The 19,608-nt window shown below is 43.2% G+C and overlaps 1 protein-coding gene and 1 long non-coding RNA gene across 3 annotated transcripts in view; one reads left to right on the forward strand and one right to left on the reverse strand.

Moving 5' to 3' along the window:
* LOC117352195 overlaps window positions 1–11,913 on the forward strand; it is a 162,139-nt gene extending 150,226 nt beyond the window's left edge. The window contains exons 2-3 of the long non-coding RNA XR_004537606.1: window positions 9,769–9,950; window positions 11,844–11,913. This is a non-coding gene — a long non-coding RNA (uncharacterized LOC117352195). The remainder of the gene's footprint in view (window positions 1–9,768; window positions 9,951–11,843) is intronic.
* The window catches only part of NUCB2 (nucleobindin 2), a 75,193-nt gene that overhangs the window by 37,708 nt on the left and 17,877 nt on the right, over window positions 1–19,608 (reverse strand). For both annotated transcript variants that reach the window (XM_033928457.1, XM_033928458.1), the window contains 2 exons: window positions 13,939–14,046; window positions 11,482–11,608 (listed from right to left, as the gene is read on the reverse strand). In XM_033928457.1, the coding sequence (XP_033784348.1) occupies window positions 11,482–11,608; window positions 13,939–14,046 (235 nt within the window). The remainder of the gene's footprint in view (window positions 1–11,481; window positions 11,609–13,938; window positions 14,047–19,608) is intronic.

Here is a 19,608-nt window from a genome sequence, read left to right on the forward strand (position 1 = left end):
AATTTTTCCCCGTGTCATTCTCTACTCTAGAGTTACAATGTGTGCAAGAGACAATGGTGCAGGAATTTAGATTTGTTATGAAGTGGACAACATTCTGGGAAAAATGGAGTCAATTCTGTTGTGTTGCTACAGTCACTTCCTGAGACGTTGGGTCTTTGATGAGCCAGTCGTCCAGATAGGGAAAAACCTGAAGTCTGTGACTTCGTAAAGCTGCTGCTACCACTACCAGACACTTGGTGAAAACTCTGGGAGATGATGGCAGGTCAAAAGGTACTGATAATGATGATTTCCCACCTGAAATCTGAGGAACTTGCGAGAGGCAGCCTCAATGGATTCCCTGAACAATTCATCTCCGAGGGATGTTTGCCAATCTGTTTTAGAGATTAGGATTCATATTAGAGAATGACACGGTGACAAAATTCATCACCGTCCCCGACCCCGCGGATAACCGCGGGAAATAATCCCATGTCATTTTCTAGTGTCTATTTCAATCTCAATCCTTCTACACCAGCATTCTTCAAAGCAAAGCTTGCGGGTCAGTGGTTGTGGCCATTCATACTCTGATTCTTCCCTCTATCCTTAAAGAATGACATGAAGAAGGTTTCCCGCGGTTATCTGCGGGGACGGGAACGGTGATGACTTTTGTCACCGTGTCATTCTCTAATTCATATCCACAATTCGTAACCATGCCAGCCATCGCATGCCCACAGAAAATGCTGTGACACATGAAGTCATTTCAAATGCATCATATGCTGCTTGTACCATATGAACTGTAAGTTGTGTGAGAGTACGATGCATATGTTTAAATTGTGACAGCTTATGGGAAGGTAAATATTTGAAAAATGTAAGCATGGACTTGACTAAATATTTTAAAGTTATAATTCAAAATCCGATTTGACATCATAGAATTTTGATATAGTCTGCGACCATGGTCCTACCTTCACACCCAGGGAGAACTGTAGCATAAACCTTCAGAGAAGATTCCACCACTAAAGATTGGTGGGAGAGTTGAGGTTTTTCAAACCCTTTACATTGAACTATATCGAGATTCCATCTTGCCAGGAACTGCTGGAACTGAATATGGAGTATCTAAATTTCTCTTGAAAGTATGTTTAAGAATGCCATTCATGGGCAATTTAAGTGACTCCTTTGGAGGATGCTTTAATTCCAATTCCTCCAGGTACTCCTTAGTGTACTTGGAATTGTACTCCAGAGAAATGTTGATCTTTACTCATTTGGTGAAGGAACCGAGTAAATGAAACTGGTTCAGAAGGTGAAGATGCCCTCTGCGAGGTGGAACAAGGGGAACCCTCCACTGGAGAACCCTCCGTCACTGATTAAGAAGGTGAAGCCGCTTGAGCATACTGACTGATGAAGAGGAATAGCGCCCCTCTGAGCTTCGAGGCAAGGAAGGAGCAGGTGATGCTGAACGCTTCCTCTTAGCAGAATGCATTGGTAAAAGATGCCTAGACTTGGACATCTGCTTCCCTGATTTAGAAGATGGAGATTTGGAGAGACTGGATCCCTGTCCGAATGCCGACGGTCTGAGGAATGATGTTTCGATGAGGAAGACCCATGCCTCGATAATGTGGATGAGAGGGTGACCGCTTCCTCGAAGATCGATGTCGATGTTTAGGGGAGACTGACTTTCTTCTCGATGTGGAGCAATGCCTCGACGCTGATTGAGACTCCGAAGTCCGACTCTGCTTTGATGTAGGTAAAGCAAGATGCTTCGATGGAGTCGAAGATCGATGTCTTAATGGGGATCAATGCGTCGATGACCGATGCCATGAAGCATGGCTTGATATCGAGGCAGCATCGTTGACTCAACCCCAGTCAATGGCTCGGAAGCACGCTCATGTTACCAAACTCCCGTCAAAAGATCGAGCATCTCTTTCAGACCATGCATTGATACCTAGGGTGGAGCTGTCGGTATTACTAGTGCTGCGTTGTGCTACGGGAAGGATGACATCGATGATGATGCTCCTCTGGACTTGGAGGCAAGCCGCATGGGGAGGGGGGTCTCTGAGTGGCCAGCACAATTGGCTCAATGCCTGAATGGCCAGAGACTCAGCCTGGGAAACTGGGGGCTTCTTGGCTAGCTTACCTGACTGACTTGGAGACATCGACCTAGACCTCGATGGCTTGGTCATCGAAGCAGTCTCAGTTGATGTTGAGGCCTAAGCCAATGTCTATGACTTCGCCGAAGTAGACTCCATACTGCCAAAGATCTTTCTCTGTTGGATACACCGGTTCTTATAGTGCATTTTTGTAGCGTGGCACAGCGAGAACATGACTCCGCACAGTGGTCTGGACCCAAATACTGGATGCACCACTTGTGTGGGTCTGTGATCAATATTGTACGCTGGCACCTGCTATGCTTTTTAAACCCTGTAATCAGACAGGACATGGAGGGAAAAACTGCCTCAGCCAAATCAAAGTGCAAGGGCTGAGACAGTGGAACAGGCCCCGCCGTTGAAAACGGTCAAAGAGAAAAAAACAGGTTTAGTTTTTTTTTTTGTTTTTTTTTTACTATAATGAAGGGAAAAGACAAACAGACAAAAATAACCAAATTGAATTGAATCCCGCAGCTCGAAGACACTTAGTTGTTCGCGCAGAACCTTGAAGAAGGGACTTATCAGCTCTGCAGAAAAACTGGAACTGAGGAGATGCGTGCCCTACATCGGGCGGGAAGGTACTCGAGCATGTGTGGTGCGGCAGTTGCGAACTTTCTAGAGTTCTTCAAGCAAGATTGCTTGTCAGGCTGTCCGCATCGGGGCTCCATGGATGACATCACCCCCACATGCCTGCCTAACGTCACCCCCACATGCCTGCCTGACGTCACCCATATGCTGCCTGCTTGTCCTGGGATAAAACTTCATCTTGTATCTTGCTTCCCCTCACCAGTTTTTCTTTATGCTCTTTCATAATAGCCAGCTGAAAAAAAAAAGTTTGTTCCGAGTCTGGGGCAAAGCTAGCTTCAATTTGTCTCATTCTGACAATCTAGACTTCGTTTTCACATTTGCACTTTGTGCTTTCATTATCACATACCAAAGCAATCGCATGCGAGTTGGCTTGTGTACAGCTCTTTAACCATTCTGACGGCATGAGATCATCGTATTCTATGCCTAAGTAGATATGCCATTTTAACTTTCAGCTAACTGGATCAGACATTAGCTACATGTTATTTGAGGAAGACAGTTTTTTGCATAAGCACTTAAATAATCAAAGAAGCTTTGAAATTTGTACAGTTAAAGTTCCATTATTTGAAAGGGATTCTAAGGGGAATTCTTCAAATGGCGCTCAAAAATGGGTGCCAAAAAATGTTATGCGCCATTCTATAATCACGCATAGCGCCAATTCCCATGCCTAACTTTGTGCACCAGACTTCATGCCTGCTGCAACCTAGTGTAGATGCTGGCACCCAAGTTAGGTGCATTGAGGCAATATCCTATAACTTTACGAATAACTTTTTAAACACTCCTGTCATGCCCCCTTTTGGGATATGCGCTATGGGAATTAGGTGACTTGCTTTCCAGAACTGCATGTAGCCAGATGCACGCACAAATATTAATGAGTGCCAATTAACAAAAATAATTGGTTAATACTCAATTATTGACATTAATTTGCTTGTTAACCAATTAATTTGCACACACATCTTGACAACTCACCCAAATCTCCTCCATTCCATATAAAGCTATAAATGGAAGAAGCAAACCCCTAGAACAGGCTTGTCCAACCTTTTTTTTTAAATCAGGGTCACATTTTATATTATGTAACATTTGGAGGGCAAACACGAACCCTTTTATTTTGCCATATGCTTTGTCAAATAGTGGAAAAATAAAACAGTGTGCCATTCCCTCCCAGCTAGACTCTTTCTTTTTCTCTGTCTCTCATCTGCCAGCAGGCTTCATCCAGTCTACTTGCTCTCTCACGTACTCCACCCCCCCACAAGGCGCTCTCTCATGTACTTCAACCCTCCCCCACCCCAGGCTTTACCCAGTCTCTTTCCCCTCATCTGGCTTCAGTTGCAGAACAAACAATGGGCTTCCTGCTTTCCTACCTTGATTCAGCTTTCTACAAGTCTGAACTGCATGCTGCCAGAAGTTCAGGTTGGTCTCATGGTTTCAAGTTTCACGAGACTTGAAACCATGAGACCAATCCAATCTTCTGGTGATGTTCGGCTTAAACACACACGCGGCTCGAGTGGAGGAGCAGGAGCAGAAGCAGCGAGGAGTAGGGGAGAGGGAAAGAGACCAAGGACAGGCAAAGAGGAGGAGGCAGAGAGGCGGTGATCAGGAGGCAGAGAGGGAAGGAAGCTCGGGGCAGTGGCGAGAGTTAGCTCCGCCCACCCCTACCGCATCGGCAAGGCAGCGCTTAACTCCCCCTTAAAAGCGGCGGAGCCAACGGCGTGCCACCGTTCAGCGTGCGACGAAGGCGAGCGACTAGGGTGCTCGCCTTTGCAAAGGAGCCATAGAAGGAGCCAGGAAACTCGGACATCAGCAGAGTAACACCAACAAACTCACACCAAGCGGGAAGGTAAGTACAAATCCTAGACTTTAGCTAGCTACACAACAGGGCACACTCCCTCACATACCACACACCTAGAGGGAAAACGACTACTCACTCACTGACTCCATCACTGACTACAACACTGTAACACAAGCAGACTCCAACACTGTAACATAAGCAGACTCACAACAAGCAGGAAGGCAGCCACAAGACCCAGTCTTTAGCCAGTTACACAGCAGGGCACACACTCCCTCGCATACCACACACCTAGAGGGGAAACAAGCACTCTCAGACACCAACACAGTAACACTAGCGGATGCAGATCAAACAGCAACACTAGCAGACTCACAACATAAAGGAAGGCAGAAACCAGGAAGCCAGAAAACATCCAGACGACAGAGACAGAAGGTCGACAACCGATTCGCCCAAACAACTCAGAAGGGGGACAAGAAACGGATGCCCAAGGAAGCCAGAAGGTGAGCTTTCCAGTCTTCTGCACCGGCTGCAATATGTATGACTACCTCCCTTCGGGGACTAGGGCATATATTTGCAGTCGTTGCATGGAGCTGGATAGCTTGAAATGGCAGGTCCGGCTGCTAGAGGAGACCGTGCTGAATCTAAAGGAACTCCTCACTTTTGAAGAGGAAATCCGCGAACAGGAGAGGCTTCTAGTGCAGTTCAGTCCAAACGAAGAGGTCAAGGAACTAGAAAAATACATCAAGGAAGCACACCAGCAGCATGTGGATAACTGTTCCCGAACAACTCAGGAAGAAGGACTGGACGAGAGGAGAGAAGACACCCCTGCAAATTCTGGAGAGAAGACCCCCCCCACCCGAAGAGCAGAAAACAACTTCAGGAGTATCACAGGAGGGAGAAGATTGGTCCCATACCATGGATGTGGACTTACGACCCCCCAGGAACCACCAAATACAGAAAATGGGGATCATTGTGGGAGACTCCATCGTACGGCATGTGGACAGGAGGGAGAGAGAGGATAGAATTGTCACCTGCCTGCCGGGAGTGAGAGTGAAGGATGTGGCCAACAGAATTTCCAGGATCATAGACAGCGCAGGGGGAGAGGACACTGCTGTACTTATCCACGTGGGAACCAACAATGTGACCGTCGGAAGTATGACAAGGAAGAAATGAAGGGCCAGCTCCGCTCACTCAGAAGAATACTGAAGATCAGGGAGGTGAAGGTGGCCTTCTCCGAGATCCTCCTGGTACCTAGAGCGGATGGAAGGAGACAAGGGGAACTTCAAGCGATCAACGTCTGGATGAGACGATGGTGCAAAGAGGAAGGCTTTGACTTTGTGCGCAATTGGGCAACGTTCTGGGGAAGAAGCAAGTTCTGGGGAAGGATGGACTGTATCTCAACGAGGAAGGAGCAAGAGTATTGGCAGGCAGCATGAAGAAGGCCATCGAGAAGGCTTTAAACTAAAGGACAGGGGAAAGACGACAGTCGACCACCAGTCGATGGCCAGGGTGACAGGATGTCCCAAAGAAGGAACTATGGACAACTACTCAGACGCAGGAGGGGACGTGCACAAAGCATATAAGAGAGACGACACAGGAACAGAAAAGTATACCGTGAAAGAACCAAGGGAGACTGCTAAGCTTAAAGAGTCCAAGAAGGTAACACACAGGGAACTCAAATGCATGTATACGAACGCTAGAAGTTTGAGAAACAAAATGGGAGAAATAGAAGTAATAGCGAAAAACGACGAACTGGAAATCATTGGCATAACAGAAACCTGGTGGAATGACAAAAACAAATGGGATACAGCACTACTGGAATACAAACTGTACAGAAGAGATAGAGTGGGGCAGAAAGGTGGAGGTATTGCCTTATATGTTCGTGAAGAAATAGAATCTGTGAGAGTGACTATGACGAAAGAGAAAGAGAAGCTGGAAAACCTCTGGATAAAGATTCCCAGATGCAATGGTGCTGACACAAAGATTGGCCTTTATTACCGACTGCCAGGACAGGGGGAGGAAACAGACTCGGAAATGATAGAGGAAATTAAACACTAATGCAAGACAGGTAATGTTGTAATCTTGGGGGATTTTAACTTTCCGGGGATAGACTGGGACCTGGGAACCTCAAATTGTGGCAAGGAAGCAATGTTCCTGGAAGTGCTAGGGGACTGCTTCCTGGAACAATTGGTGGGGGAGCCGACAAGAGAACACGTCACCTTGGACTTGGTCCTAAACAGCATTACGGGGCCGGCTAAAGATGTAGAAGTCACAGTCCCGCTGGGGACGAGCGATCACAACAGGATCAACTTCAAACTCGATGTCGGGAAGGGGAGAGGCACTAAAACCTCAACCACGACTTTAAACTTTAAAAGGGGAAGATACGATAGCATGAGAACCATGGTGAAACAACGGATCAAGAAAAAAATGGGCAAAGTCAAAACGGTAGAACAGGCATGGTCCCTTCTGAAAAATACTATCATGGAAGCACAAAGCCTCTACATTCCGCGGATGTGCAAAGCAAAGAAAACAAATGGCAAAAGAGAGCCGGCGTGGCTTACTAAAGAGGTTAAGGAAGCCATAAAAGAAAAGAAGGACTCCTTCAAAGCATGGAAACGCATGAAAACAACCGAAACTTGGAACAAACACAAGGATGATCAGAAGAAGTGTCACAGGGCGGTGAGGGATGCCAAAAAGGACCATGAGGAGAAAATAGCGCAGGAGGCCAAAAACTTCAGGTACGTGAAAGGGAGAAAACCTGCAAAAGACAAACAAATCGCAGACTAAATTCCTTCTTTGCATCTGTCTTTACAAAGGAAGACACTGCAACAATTCCAGAAGCAGTGAAAGTGTTCAAAGGAGCAACAGAGGACAGCCTTACCACAGTAGAAGTGGACTTGGACCAGATTTACCGCCAGATCGACAAACTCAAAAGTGACAAATCTCCTGGACTGGATGGAATTCATCCAAGAGTCTTGAAAGAGCTAAAAGTGGAAATCGGTGAACTATTGCAAAAACTTGCCAACCTATCAATCAAAACAGGATAGAAACTGGATGACTGGAAGATAGTGAATGTCACGCCGATATTTAAAAAAGGATCAAGAGGGGTACCGGGCAACTATAGACCTGTGAGTCTCACATCGGTCCCTGGGAAGATGGTTGAAGCGCTGATCCAAGGATAGCATAACCCGGCACTTAGACACACACGACCTGATGAGAGCCAGCCAGCATGGATTCAGGAAGGGGAAGTCATGTTTGACGAATCTACTTCAATTCTTTGAGATAGTGAACAGACAAATTGATAGCGGAGAACTGGTGGATATTGTATACTTGGATTTTCAGAAAGCGTTCGACAAGGTTCCACATGTAAGACTCCTCAGGAAACTGCAAGGCCATGGAATAGAAGGAGACATACTAAGATGGATAGGTAAATGGCTGGAGGACAGAAGGCAGAGAGTGGGCATAAATGGGAAATTCTCAGACTGGGAGACTGTGACTAGTGGTGTGCCCCAGGGCTCGGTACTTGGGCCCATTTTATTTAATATCTTCATAAATGACCTGGAGGATGGAACATCTAATGAGATCATCAAGTTCGCAGATGACACAAAGCTATGCCGGGCAATCAAATCGCAGAAGGACAGCGAGGAACTCCAGAGCGACTTGAGCCGATTGGAAAATTGGGCAGATAAATAGCAGATGAAGTTTAATGTGGAAAAATGCAAAGTCATGCACTTAGGCAGAAAAAATAAGGAACACAAGTATAGTATGTCAGGTGCAACTCTGGGAAAAACCGAACAGGAAAGGGACCTGGGCGTATTAATCAATAGAACCCTGAAGCCGTTGGCGCAATGTGTGGCGGCAGCGAAGAAAGTGAATAGAATGCTAGGCATGATAAAGAAGGGAATCACGAGTAGATCGGAGAAAGTAATACTACTGCTTAATAGAGCGATGATCAGACCACACTTGGAATACTGCATCCAACATTGGTCTCCATACCTAAAGAAAGATTTAAAAGTACTCGAGAGGGTGCAGAGACGAGCAATGAAGCTAATAAAGGGCATGGAGAACTTGGAATATGAGGAACGACTTAAGAGACTGGGATTGTTCTCCCTTGAGAAGAGGAGACTGCGAAGGGATATGATCGAGACTTTCAAAATACTGAAAAGAATCGACCAAACAGAGCAGGATAAAAAACTATTTACAATGTTCAATGTGCCAAGGACAAGAGGACATGGACTAAAGCTAAGGGGGGGACAGGTTCAGGACAAATATCAGGAAGTTCTGCTTCACGCAACAAGTGGTGGAAACCTGGAATGCTCTCCCAGAAGAGGTAATTGCGGAATCCACTGTTCTAGGGTTTAAGGGTAAGTTAGATGTACACCTCCTTATGAGTGGCTTAAGATGACATAGGTAAGGGTAAGCTAGATGCACATCTCTTATGAGAAGCTTAGAGTGATATGGGGACTAATACTATGTCAGGGTACACCTGGCGGGGCCTCTGCATGTGCGGATCGCCGGACTTGATGGACCTAGGGTCTGTTCCGGAGATAGCACTTCTTATGTTCTTATACAGAGATTTGAGTCATGGCGGAGAAGCAGGAATCTTACGCTAAGCACCACATAAATTAGAGAATGATACAGGGACAAACTTTTCCCTGTTCCCGCAAGAACTCAATTTTTCCATCCCATCCCCACAAGCTTTGTTGCTGTCCCTGCCACATTCCTGTAAGCTCAGCCTTAACTTCACAAACTTTGAACACTTATGATTTTAAAGTGTTTGAGGCTTGTGTAGATAATAACAAACTTTATTCTTGTATACCACCATTCCGTTCTAGGTGGTTCACATTCAAGAGAGAATGAACATGAGAGCAGAGCTTGCAGGAATAGGGCAGGGACAGAAAAAGAACTTGCCAGGACAGGAAAATGAGTTCCTACAGGGATGGGGAAAAATTTGTCCTGTGTCATTCTCTATTATCAAGCTTCCAAGGGCCAGAAGAAAGCACATGGAGGGCTGGGTTCTGGTCCCAGGGCCATAGGTTGGACAAGCCTGCCCTAGAGGTTGGCGAGTAGGTTTTGTGAGGATTTATATCCAGCTGACCTTGGAGAATATGTTACAGGTTTCTATTTCTCTGAAGACAAGCAGGACATGCAACTCTCATAAGAATGAATTCCTAGCTGCAGGTTGCTTTTGAACAAAAAAGGGAAAAATGAAAACCAGAATATAAAAAAGCAATGAAACATATTTTTGTTGGAAATGAGCCTTTTCTATATATTTTTCAGTGTATTTTTTTATGAAGGCAATCTTGGATGGAACTGGATTTATAAACCTCAAAGAAATTTCACAAAATAGATTAAACAAACCTGCTGTCATGCTGAGAATCTCTAACAGTAACAGGATATAAATATGAGGACCAAAGTCCATACTGCAATCAGTAGATCTCTTCCATGAAGGTTGCCCTCAGGTGAGTACTGTAACTTATGTATCTCCATCATTTATGCAAGAACAGCTAAAACAGCTCTATGGCTGGAATAATCGCTCACACTTAAGTGCATATACACATATATACATAGCTAGGCTAGAATTCTTTAAAAAAAAGGTAGGTGCTTAGGTTCCTTTACAGAACCGGCACCAACCAGACACCCTGTTCTAGAATTTCCCTTTATACCTTTCAGTGTGCACCAAGAAAACCAAGGGATTTTTTGTTTGTAGGGAGGCTAGTTTCAATCCAAGGTCCGTAGTAACATAGTAAATGATGGCAGATAAAGACCTGCATGGTCCATCCAATCTGTTCAACAGTCACACTCGTCATCAAGGCAATGCTGAACCAACAATCTAGTATTCATTTTACTTGCTAAGTTCCTCTATAAGATGTCCTCCTCTCCCCCCCACCCCCACGATAAACAACATCTATACTTGGATGATATGAATGTGGTATAAAATACATACTAGCTCTTGATCCATCTTGCCATATATGGGACATAGACCATAGAAGTCCATCCACCATTGGTCACATTGCCACAGTGCCAAAGTCACCATCAACTTCACTTCCTCTCCCATCTTGTTTATTTCTTAACTTAAGTGGCTTTGGTTGTCACTAACTGACTATGATTCTATTAATGCTAGAATGAGGAAATGCCACTGAAGAAATCATGTTCAGCTCAAAATAAGGTAAACAAAAGAAAAAGATACAGAGGCTGGTGGCACCTGATACGATAAAAGATTTGTCCTCCTTTTACAAAATTATAGCGCGGTTTTTAGCACCAGCCGCAGCGGTAACAGCTCCAACACTCATAGAATTCCTGTGAGCGTCAGAGCTGTAACCGCCATGGCCAGCACTAAAAAACACACTATGGTTTTGTAAAAGGGGGGGGGGGGGTTACTTAGTATAAGCTTTCATAGTCAAAAATATCCACTGTCTGTTGATCTAAAATGCCATTAAACTGTCATTTTAGTTACTACAAACCAAGATATAAAAAGAGAAGGGAAAAAAAAAAAAAGCACTATCATGAAACAGATTAATGAACACGTCTCTGTTCCACCTAGTTCCCCTCTGTACATGATAACATATTAACCTCTCCTTGCACTTGGATCCTTGCCTACGGTATCTGTACACTGTTCCTTGACTATAATTTGTCTAAATTATTGTACCTAGGTTCCCTCTGTTTTTATCACCCTCCCAGATTCTCTTTTACCCCTTTCTCAGAAACTGTGTTTGCTCTACTGTTACCCGCCCTGAGCTTTCTGGGAGGGCGGGAAATAAATTGAAACAAATAAATATAATCAATCTCTGTTTAGTATATTAGATTTGATTTAAAAATAAGAGAGAAACGTCACACGCTGTGAACAAAAAGTTCCAGTTTGTCTTGGTAAACCTTGATCATTTCAACATCCTTGGGAGCATAGGTTATAATGCCATTCATTCTGAAGCAATCTTGCCACTCTCTATGATCCGATAGGAGTGTCAATGAAAAGCTACAAGTCTGCCTGCTTACCTGGAGTGGAATCCAGTTTGGCTTTAATAAGCATCCTTAGCCGAGCCACTTCCTGTCTCTTAAGTTCATCCAATTTGGTTCTAACATGATGGCTCACTAAGTCTAGTTCCTGACTTAGCTTCCCACTCTGTTAAAAGAAAGCGAACAATAAACTATATGCACACTGTCTGACTTTAAATACAAACTAAAGAAAACACCCACCATGGAATTATGCACTACTGAGATATATCTTTATTGTTCTTTACCCATATTACTTCCATCAGTCTTTTTATTAATGCGTACAAATATTTTAAAAGTCTAAACGGTATTATTTAAACAGTTATTTTCTTTTAACGATATTATTATTATTATTATTGTTACAGCGTGGCAGCATATTACAGCACCGCAGCTTATTTCTCCAAAGACAGCTGATTAAAAAGCAAACAGCAGATAAGTAACCTGGTTGTTATGAATGTTTGAGATGATGTAACTGAGTTGCTGGTTTGTGATTTTGTGACCTGCTGAGGCTACCATAAGTATTTTTTTTGAACCGATTGTATGAAAGGGAAAATTCCCATAAACTCACAAATATGAATTCATAAGAAGTCTAAGCATAACACAATTAAGAATATTGTTAACCTATTAATGGTTCTCACATTACCTTTCTTTATGGCCCTCCCCCCACAGGCATTATAGTGGTCTGAGGAAGTGTATTTTTCTTTCTTCTAAAAATAATTGTTTTATCATTTTCTTTTGCACTGTAATTTCATTAACAAATGGTGTAACTTATACAATTGTTTATAATAATAATAATTTAAAAAAAAGAATATTGAGAAAAAAGCTAAAAAATAAAAAAATTAAATAATTGAATTGATGAATAGGAAAAGGCGGGGGGGGGGGGTTGCCTATGATTTGATCAGGAGTGAGTGAATTGATCATGCTTGAAACCTAGTTGGGTTAATTGCTCCACACTCTGAGGCTTTTTTTTACTATCTTACAACAACAATAATAATATCGTTAAATGAAAATAACACCATTTAAACTTTTAAAATATTTGAACACATTAATATAGGTAAAGAACAATGAAGATATAGCTCAGTAGTGCATAATTCCATGGTGGGTGTTTTCTTTAGTTTATATTACTTTTGGACCATGTGGTCAGACAATCATTTCGGTTTATTGACTTTAGATTCAATCATATACAAGAAAGAGCGCTATAGTAGAAACCTACCAACGCTTTCCACACTTGATTTTCTTTGCTGGAAGAGTGGCAACCCTCATATCCTACAGCTGAAAACTGGTATCCTTCAGAGGGAGAGCTATGTAATTATTTGAATTTGATTCATTAGGTGTTGGTTTAAAGGAGGATCTGTGGCTGTATGTGGAAAGCAAGTCTTTGGAATATGAAATTTATGGACATCTTAGCATGACCACCAAATTTTCAGATAAGTGACAATGTTACTATAATACGATATGATTGGTGGTGGGGAACAAATTTGAAGTGTTCCTATTTAGCTTTCCTTCACTAAAAGTAAAGCTTTATGATTCTTGGCATTTCTTTCACAAGATATATATTTATAGATATAAAGCATGGACATCTGGATGTTATTTACAGACTGAGCAACTGAAGTCCTGATAAGTGATTATCATTCAAAGTCTACATTACATTTTATAACTATTCTAATGTACCGTAATCATTTCTGTCATCAGAGAGATCAACCTTTGTAGATTTGAGTTCAAAAAGAAGCAATTTCTCTGCTGGCTGGTACCAGTAGAGATAATTGTTTAATTAGTGAACGTGTGGGCAGACTGAAATTTAGCTTTGTGCTTTTCATTACCTAAAGAAGAGCAGCGTTAATACCTTCTGTAGAATGCCTTTATCTTCCTAGTCCTTTCAAATGCACAATATAGCAACTTTGCTGTTATTATACTCTGTGTGCATGCAGGGCCAGATTAAAGGATAGGCCCAGTAGGCACATGCCTAGGGCCCGAAATGGTCAGGGGGGCCCGCCGGTGCAGTGCTTTAGGGTCGTTTGGGTCCTCACATTTTTCCCCACCCTTGCTGGATTTGCCGGCAGCAGCATCACGTTCGTTGCCTTCCCCCTCCCCCCGTCACAGCCGAACCCCCACTGACCTTCCCACTGCGAGACAACCGACAAACCTCCCGGCTCCAGGAGCGTCAGCAGCTGCAGCACTCTAAATATGCTGCTTCATGGCCTTCTACTGCCCGTGATTTCCTCTGCCCAGTGTACTTGTGTGCCTAGGGGCCCTCAAAGAATTAATTCTGCCCTGTGTACGTGATAAAAGGAAATCTGCCAATGATAAGGCTACCCTTATACTCATGGAAGGTACCACCTGATTATCAGCCAATCAGAGGATTCCATCTACTTCCTGACTCCAGCACCTGGTTTACACTTCCTGCTAAGAGTGAAGGCTCAGGTTTTGCTTAGACAGGCTTAATGCCCTTTTCTCACACACCTTGATATCCTCAATGTCAGCAGTTTGGAGCTTTTCTCTAAAATGATGGTCTCTTTCTAGCACCTCGATTATTTCCTTCAGGTAATTATTGTAGTAGAGTCCAGTATCCTGTTGGTGAAAGAAAAAGATTAAGTCAAATATCCTTAGACTTTATTTTAACTATTCTTTTCAAGGGGTCTTATTACATAAGCATAAGAATAGCCATAATAGGTCAGACCAATGGTCCATCTAGCCTAGTATCCTGCCAATCCAGGTTACAAGTACCTGGCAGAATCCCAAATAGCAGCAACATTCCATGCTCCCAATCCCAGGGACAGTAGATTTCCCATGTCTAATCTCAATAGCAGACTTGAATACATCTTTTCTTCCTGCCACCCCATATCCCAAGATAAATATATTTCACTTTGTAACCTAGGCCTCCTCAAATGAAATTTTCTCCTGTTATTTTTCCCTGGATGATTTAGTGTGTAGAACGCTTAGATTGTTATTCTAGATTTGTGGTACATCAAATAAAAGTAAAATTTGAAATGTAAATTTCAGCATCACAGTTGCTTCTTTTTTTGGTCTACTGCTCTGACATGGTATTTACGGTACTCTATCTTGAGCTAAGACATTCTTTTTAGCTCACCTGACACTTAAGCTTATCAGTGTCTGCATGGCAGCAAGCACGCTTTATTTACTTAAATACAGAAAAATAATGTAGCCACAAAAGAAGTGCCTTCAAAACTTTAACCAGGAACAACTACTCAGGAGTGAACACTGACCTATGGTTAAGTGAAGAAGTAGGAGGAGGAGGAGAAGTAAGAGCCCGTGCAATAGCATGCTGGAACCATAAATAGAGGCAAGCAACCAATCAGAGCCAGACAATTAAAAAGAAGACAAAGGCTCAAAGAGAGGAATATTGTCCAATCAATAAGGGCAAGGGATACAACTTTCTCTACAAAAGTAAGTGAAAGGGGAGGGGCTTAAGAGGAAGACAGAAGAAAGTGTCAGAGGTCTTAAAAAATACTTCTGCTGTAGGAAAGTGTGATGGAACAAAGACTAAAGCAAGAACACAAAGGTTATGGGATTAAAACACCAAATATTACCTTCTCTGTAAATGCTGAAGTGCAGTCATAGCAGTAACCAAGATCATGGGACCTAAGGGGGTGTATGTCAAAATACTTTTAAAAAATATATATATAAACAATACTCACTGAACTTCAATTTATTCCTTAAAAAACTAGAGACTGCAAGAGATGAGATAACAGCACATATAGTACTATACCACAAATGTAGGAACAAGAACACGTACATCTGATAAGGTGATGTAGTGGAAGCATTACCCAAAGACACGTGCTGTACCTTGAAACCAGTGACTCATGGGATTATAGGTCACATGGTGAGGAAAATCTTGCCAAACATATATGATTGATTTCTTTACAGTGACTAGAATATTAGACTGGAGACACAATAGATGTGGCCATTCTGGATGTCAGTAAAGCCTTTCTTATTTAGCCACACAGCAGACTGGTAAGCAAGTTAGTCAGTTTGGGAAATGAAAATAATAAACCGCAAGAGAAATTAATAGAACTCAGAGCGGACGTCAATGGGGTACAATCGGGGGGACAAGGAAAGGTGACAAGTGATAAGTGTGGGGGTCCAGTCCTCTTCAAGGACTCTTTAAAGTGCATTCAAAGATAAGTCAGAAGGAAAGGTTCACCTTTTGCAGGGGAAATATGAACAGAAGAGACTGGTTTTATATTTTATTATGTATGCAATGTTGGGATGCACCTTGTATAAAGGTAGAATATAAATAAACTATACAATGAAAGATGATTATAACAAACGATCAAATGTTATGGTAGCTATATTTTGCTCCAAAAGCCTCCCCAAATCATGCATTTGGAATGCAGAGTCAAGGGCCAAATATAGGTCACCCTCTTCGCCTGGTTCTTTCGATCTTCCCAAACATGATGTCCTTCTCCACTGATCTCTCTCTTCTGATGGTGTGACCAAAATAAGACAGTCGTAGCTTCATCATTTGGGCTTTGAGTGACATAGCCAGTTTGATCTCTTTCTCTATAATATTATCAAAATCCAACCTTTCCTTTCTGAGCACACTACCCCCATTTCCACACTCTCACTACCTCTTGCCTAGATTACTGCAACTTGCTTCTCTCAGATCTTCCACTCAACTATCTTTCTCCCCTTAAATCTGTTCAAAATTCTGCTCCATGACTTATATTCCACCAGAGCCACCATACTCGCATTACCCCTCTCCTCAAGTCACTTCATTGGCTCCCCATCCATTTCTGAATACAGTGCAGACTTCTCTTATTGATTTACAAGTGCATTCACCCTGCAGACCCTCAATATCTCTCCTCACTTATCAGGTAGGGAAGGAAAGGGCCTGAAATAAAGATGGGCCTGTTTTATCGCCCACCGGGGCAAACCAGAGATATCGATGAGGAAATGGAAGCCGAGATGAAGCGTGAATGCAAAAGCGGCAACACGGTTATTATGGGAGACTTCAACTACCCTGGGATAGACTGGAGGCTTGGAAGCTCGAAATGCGCTAGGGAAACAAAATTCCTGGAAGCTACACAGGATTGTTTCATGGAACAGCTTGTTAGAGAACCGACGAGAGGAAATGCCACTCTGGATCTAATCCTAAATGGGTTAAGGGGACCTGCAAAGGAAGTAGAAGTAGTGGGACCGTTGGGAAACAGCGATCATAATATGATCAAGTTCAAGGTTGAGGTAGGAGTGTCAAAAGGCAAGAGATCCATTGCGACAACTTTTAACTTCAGGAAAGGAAACTACGAAGCAATGAGGGAATTGGTAAGGAAGAAACTTAGGAACACTTCCAAAACATGGCTAACGGTAAATCATGCCTGGTCCTTCTTCAGGGACATGGTGAGCGAGGCGCAAAATCTGTATATCCCCAGATTCAGGAAGGGGTGTAAAAAGAATCGAACAAAAGACCCGGCGTGGATAACCAAAACAGTGAAGGAAGCGATAGGCAATAAGAAAAAATCATTCAAGAAATGGAAAAAGGACAAAACTGAGGGGAGCTGGAAAGAGCACAAGAAGCATCAAAAAGAATGTCACCGTGAGGTTCGGAAAGCCAAAAGAGAGTATGAAGAGAGGCTAGCTAGGGAAGCAAGAAATTTCAAACCATTCTTCAGATATGTTAAAGGGAAGCAGCCGGCTAGAGAGGAAGTGGGACCGCTGGACGACGGAGACAGGAAGGGAGTGGTGAAGGAGGAGAAGGTAGTGGCAGAAAGACTTAACATGTTCTTCTCGTCTGTATTTACAAACGAAAACACGTCCAACATACCGGAACCTGAGCAATTCTTCAACGGAAGTCAGGCAGAAAAATTAACATCCATAGAAGTGAGCCTTGAGGACGTTCGTAGGCAGATAGAAAAACTAAAAACTGACAAATCCCCGGGTCTGGATGGCATACATCCAAGGGTTCTGAAGGAATTAAAGGAGGAGATAGCGGAACTACTGCAGCAAATTTGCAACTTATCCCTGAAAACAGGCGAGATCCCGGAAGATTGGAAGATAGCCAACGTTACGCCCATCTTTAAAAAGGGATCAAGAGGTGAACCGGGAAACTACAGGCCGGTGAGCCTGACTTCGGTTCCAGGGAAAATGGCAGAAGCACTGATAAAAGAAAACATCGATCAACATTTTGAAAAAAATGAACTTCTGATAACCAGCCAGCATGGTTTCTGCAAGGGAAGATCGTGCCTAACGAATTTATTGCACTTCTTCGAAGGGATCAACAAACGGATGGACAAAGGAGACCCCATAGACATCATATATCTAGATTTCCAAAAAGCCTTTGACAAGGTGCCCCATGAACGTCTACTCCGGAAACTGAAGAACCATGGGGTGGAAGGAGACGTACATAGATGGATCAGAAACTGGTTGGAGGGTAGAAAACAAAGGGTAGGAGTGAAGGGTCACTACTCCGACTGGAGGAGGGTCACGAGTGGTGTCCCGCAGGGCTCGGTGCTCGGGCCGCTGCTATTTAATATCTTCATAAATGATCTAGAAACAGGAACGAAGTGCGAGATAATAAAATTTGCGGACGACACCAAACTATTTAATGGAGCTCGGACTACAGAGGACTGCGAAAAGTTGCAAAGGGACTTGAACAAATTAGAAGAATGGGCGGCGAAATGGCAGATGAAGTTCAACATTGAAAAATGTAAAGTATTACATGTGGGGAGCAGAAACTCGAGGTACAACTATACAATGGGAGGGATGTTATTGAATAAGAGTACCCAGGAAAGGGACTTGGGGGTAATGGTGGACATGACAATGAAGCCGTCGGTACAGTGTGCAGCGGCTGCTAAGAGAGCGAATAGAATGCTTGGTATAATCAAAAAGGGTATTACAGCCAGAACGAAAGAAGTTATCCTGCCGTTGTATCGGGCGATGGTGCGCCCGCATTTGGAGTACTGCGTCCAATATTGGTCGCCGTATCTTAAGAAGGATATGGCATTAGTCGAGAGGGTTCAAAGGAGAGCAACACGTCTGATAATAGGTATGGAAAACCTGTCATATTCTGAGAGATTGGAGAAGCTGGGTCTCTTTTCCCTGGAGAAGAGGAGACTTAGAGGGGATATGATAGAGACTTACAAGATCATGAAGGGCATAGAGAGAGTAGAGAGGGACAGATTCTTCGAACTTTCGAAAAATAAGAGAACAAGAGGGCATTCGGAAAAGTTGAAAGGGGACAGATTCAAAACAAATGCTAGGAAGTTCTTCTTTACCCAACGTGTGGTGGACACCTGGAATGCGCTTCCAGAGGACGTTATAAGGCAGAGTACGGTACTGGGGTTCAAGAAAGGATTGGACAAATTTCTACTGGAAATGGGGATAGAGGGGTATAGATAGAAGATTACTGCACAGGTCCTGGACCTGTTGGGCCGCCGCGTGAGCGGACTGCTGGGCACGATGGACCTCAGGTCTGACCCAGCAGAGGCATTTCTTATGTTCTTATGTTCCCCCTCTGCTCCTCTCTTTGAACTCCATTCATTAGGTCAGTCCCTCTTATCCATACCCTTCTCCTCCATGCCAGTTTCAGACTTTGTCCCTTCTGTCTTGCTGCACTGTATGCTTGGAACAGATGCCTGAGTCAATACGTCAAGCTTCATCTCTAGCAATATTCAAATCCAAGCTAAAAGTCCAATTTTTTTAGGCTGCCTTCAACTCCTAACTCCCACTCATCATTATCTCTTCAAGAAACTCCCCAACCCCTACCTGTCCCATTTGTTTTGTCTGTCTGTCCTAATTAGATTGTAAGCTCTTCCGAGCAGGGACCATCTATTACATATTGAATGTACAGTGCTTTATACTCCTTTCAGCTCTATAGAAATGATGATTATTAGTAGTAATCACAACCACCACTCCCACAGATTGACAGAAGAGCCCGCAGTGGGCATCTGCCTCCACTAATTCTTTCCAACCCCAGCTGTACACAATCAGTTTTTACAATTCTTTTTTGATTCTGATACAAAATAAAAAAGGTCTATAGACCAGAACATGTGTTAGGTATCATGCCACCTCAAGGACAGAGAGGCAAAAATGGTAAAATCATCCCAAACCTAAACTACTTGTGCTAAGTTTCTGATTAACCATTTACTTAATCAAAAAATTTCTATTTAGGCT

This window comes from Geotrypetes seraphini, chromosome 19 (genome assembly GCF_902459505.1).
Source record: "Geotrypetes seraphini chromosome 19, aGeoSer1.1, whole genome shotgun sequence".
NCBI lineage: Eukaryota > Metazoa > Chordata > Amphibia > Gymnophiona > Dermophiidae > Geotrypetes > Geotrypetes seraphini.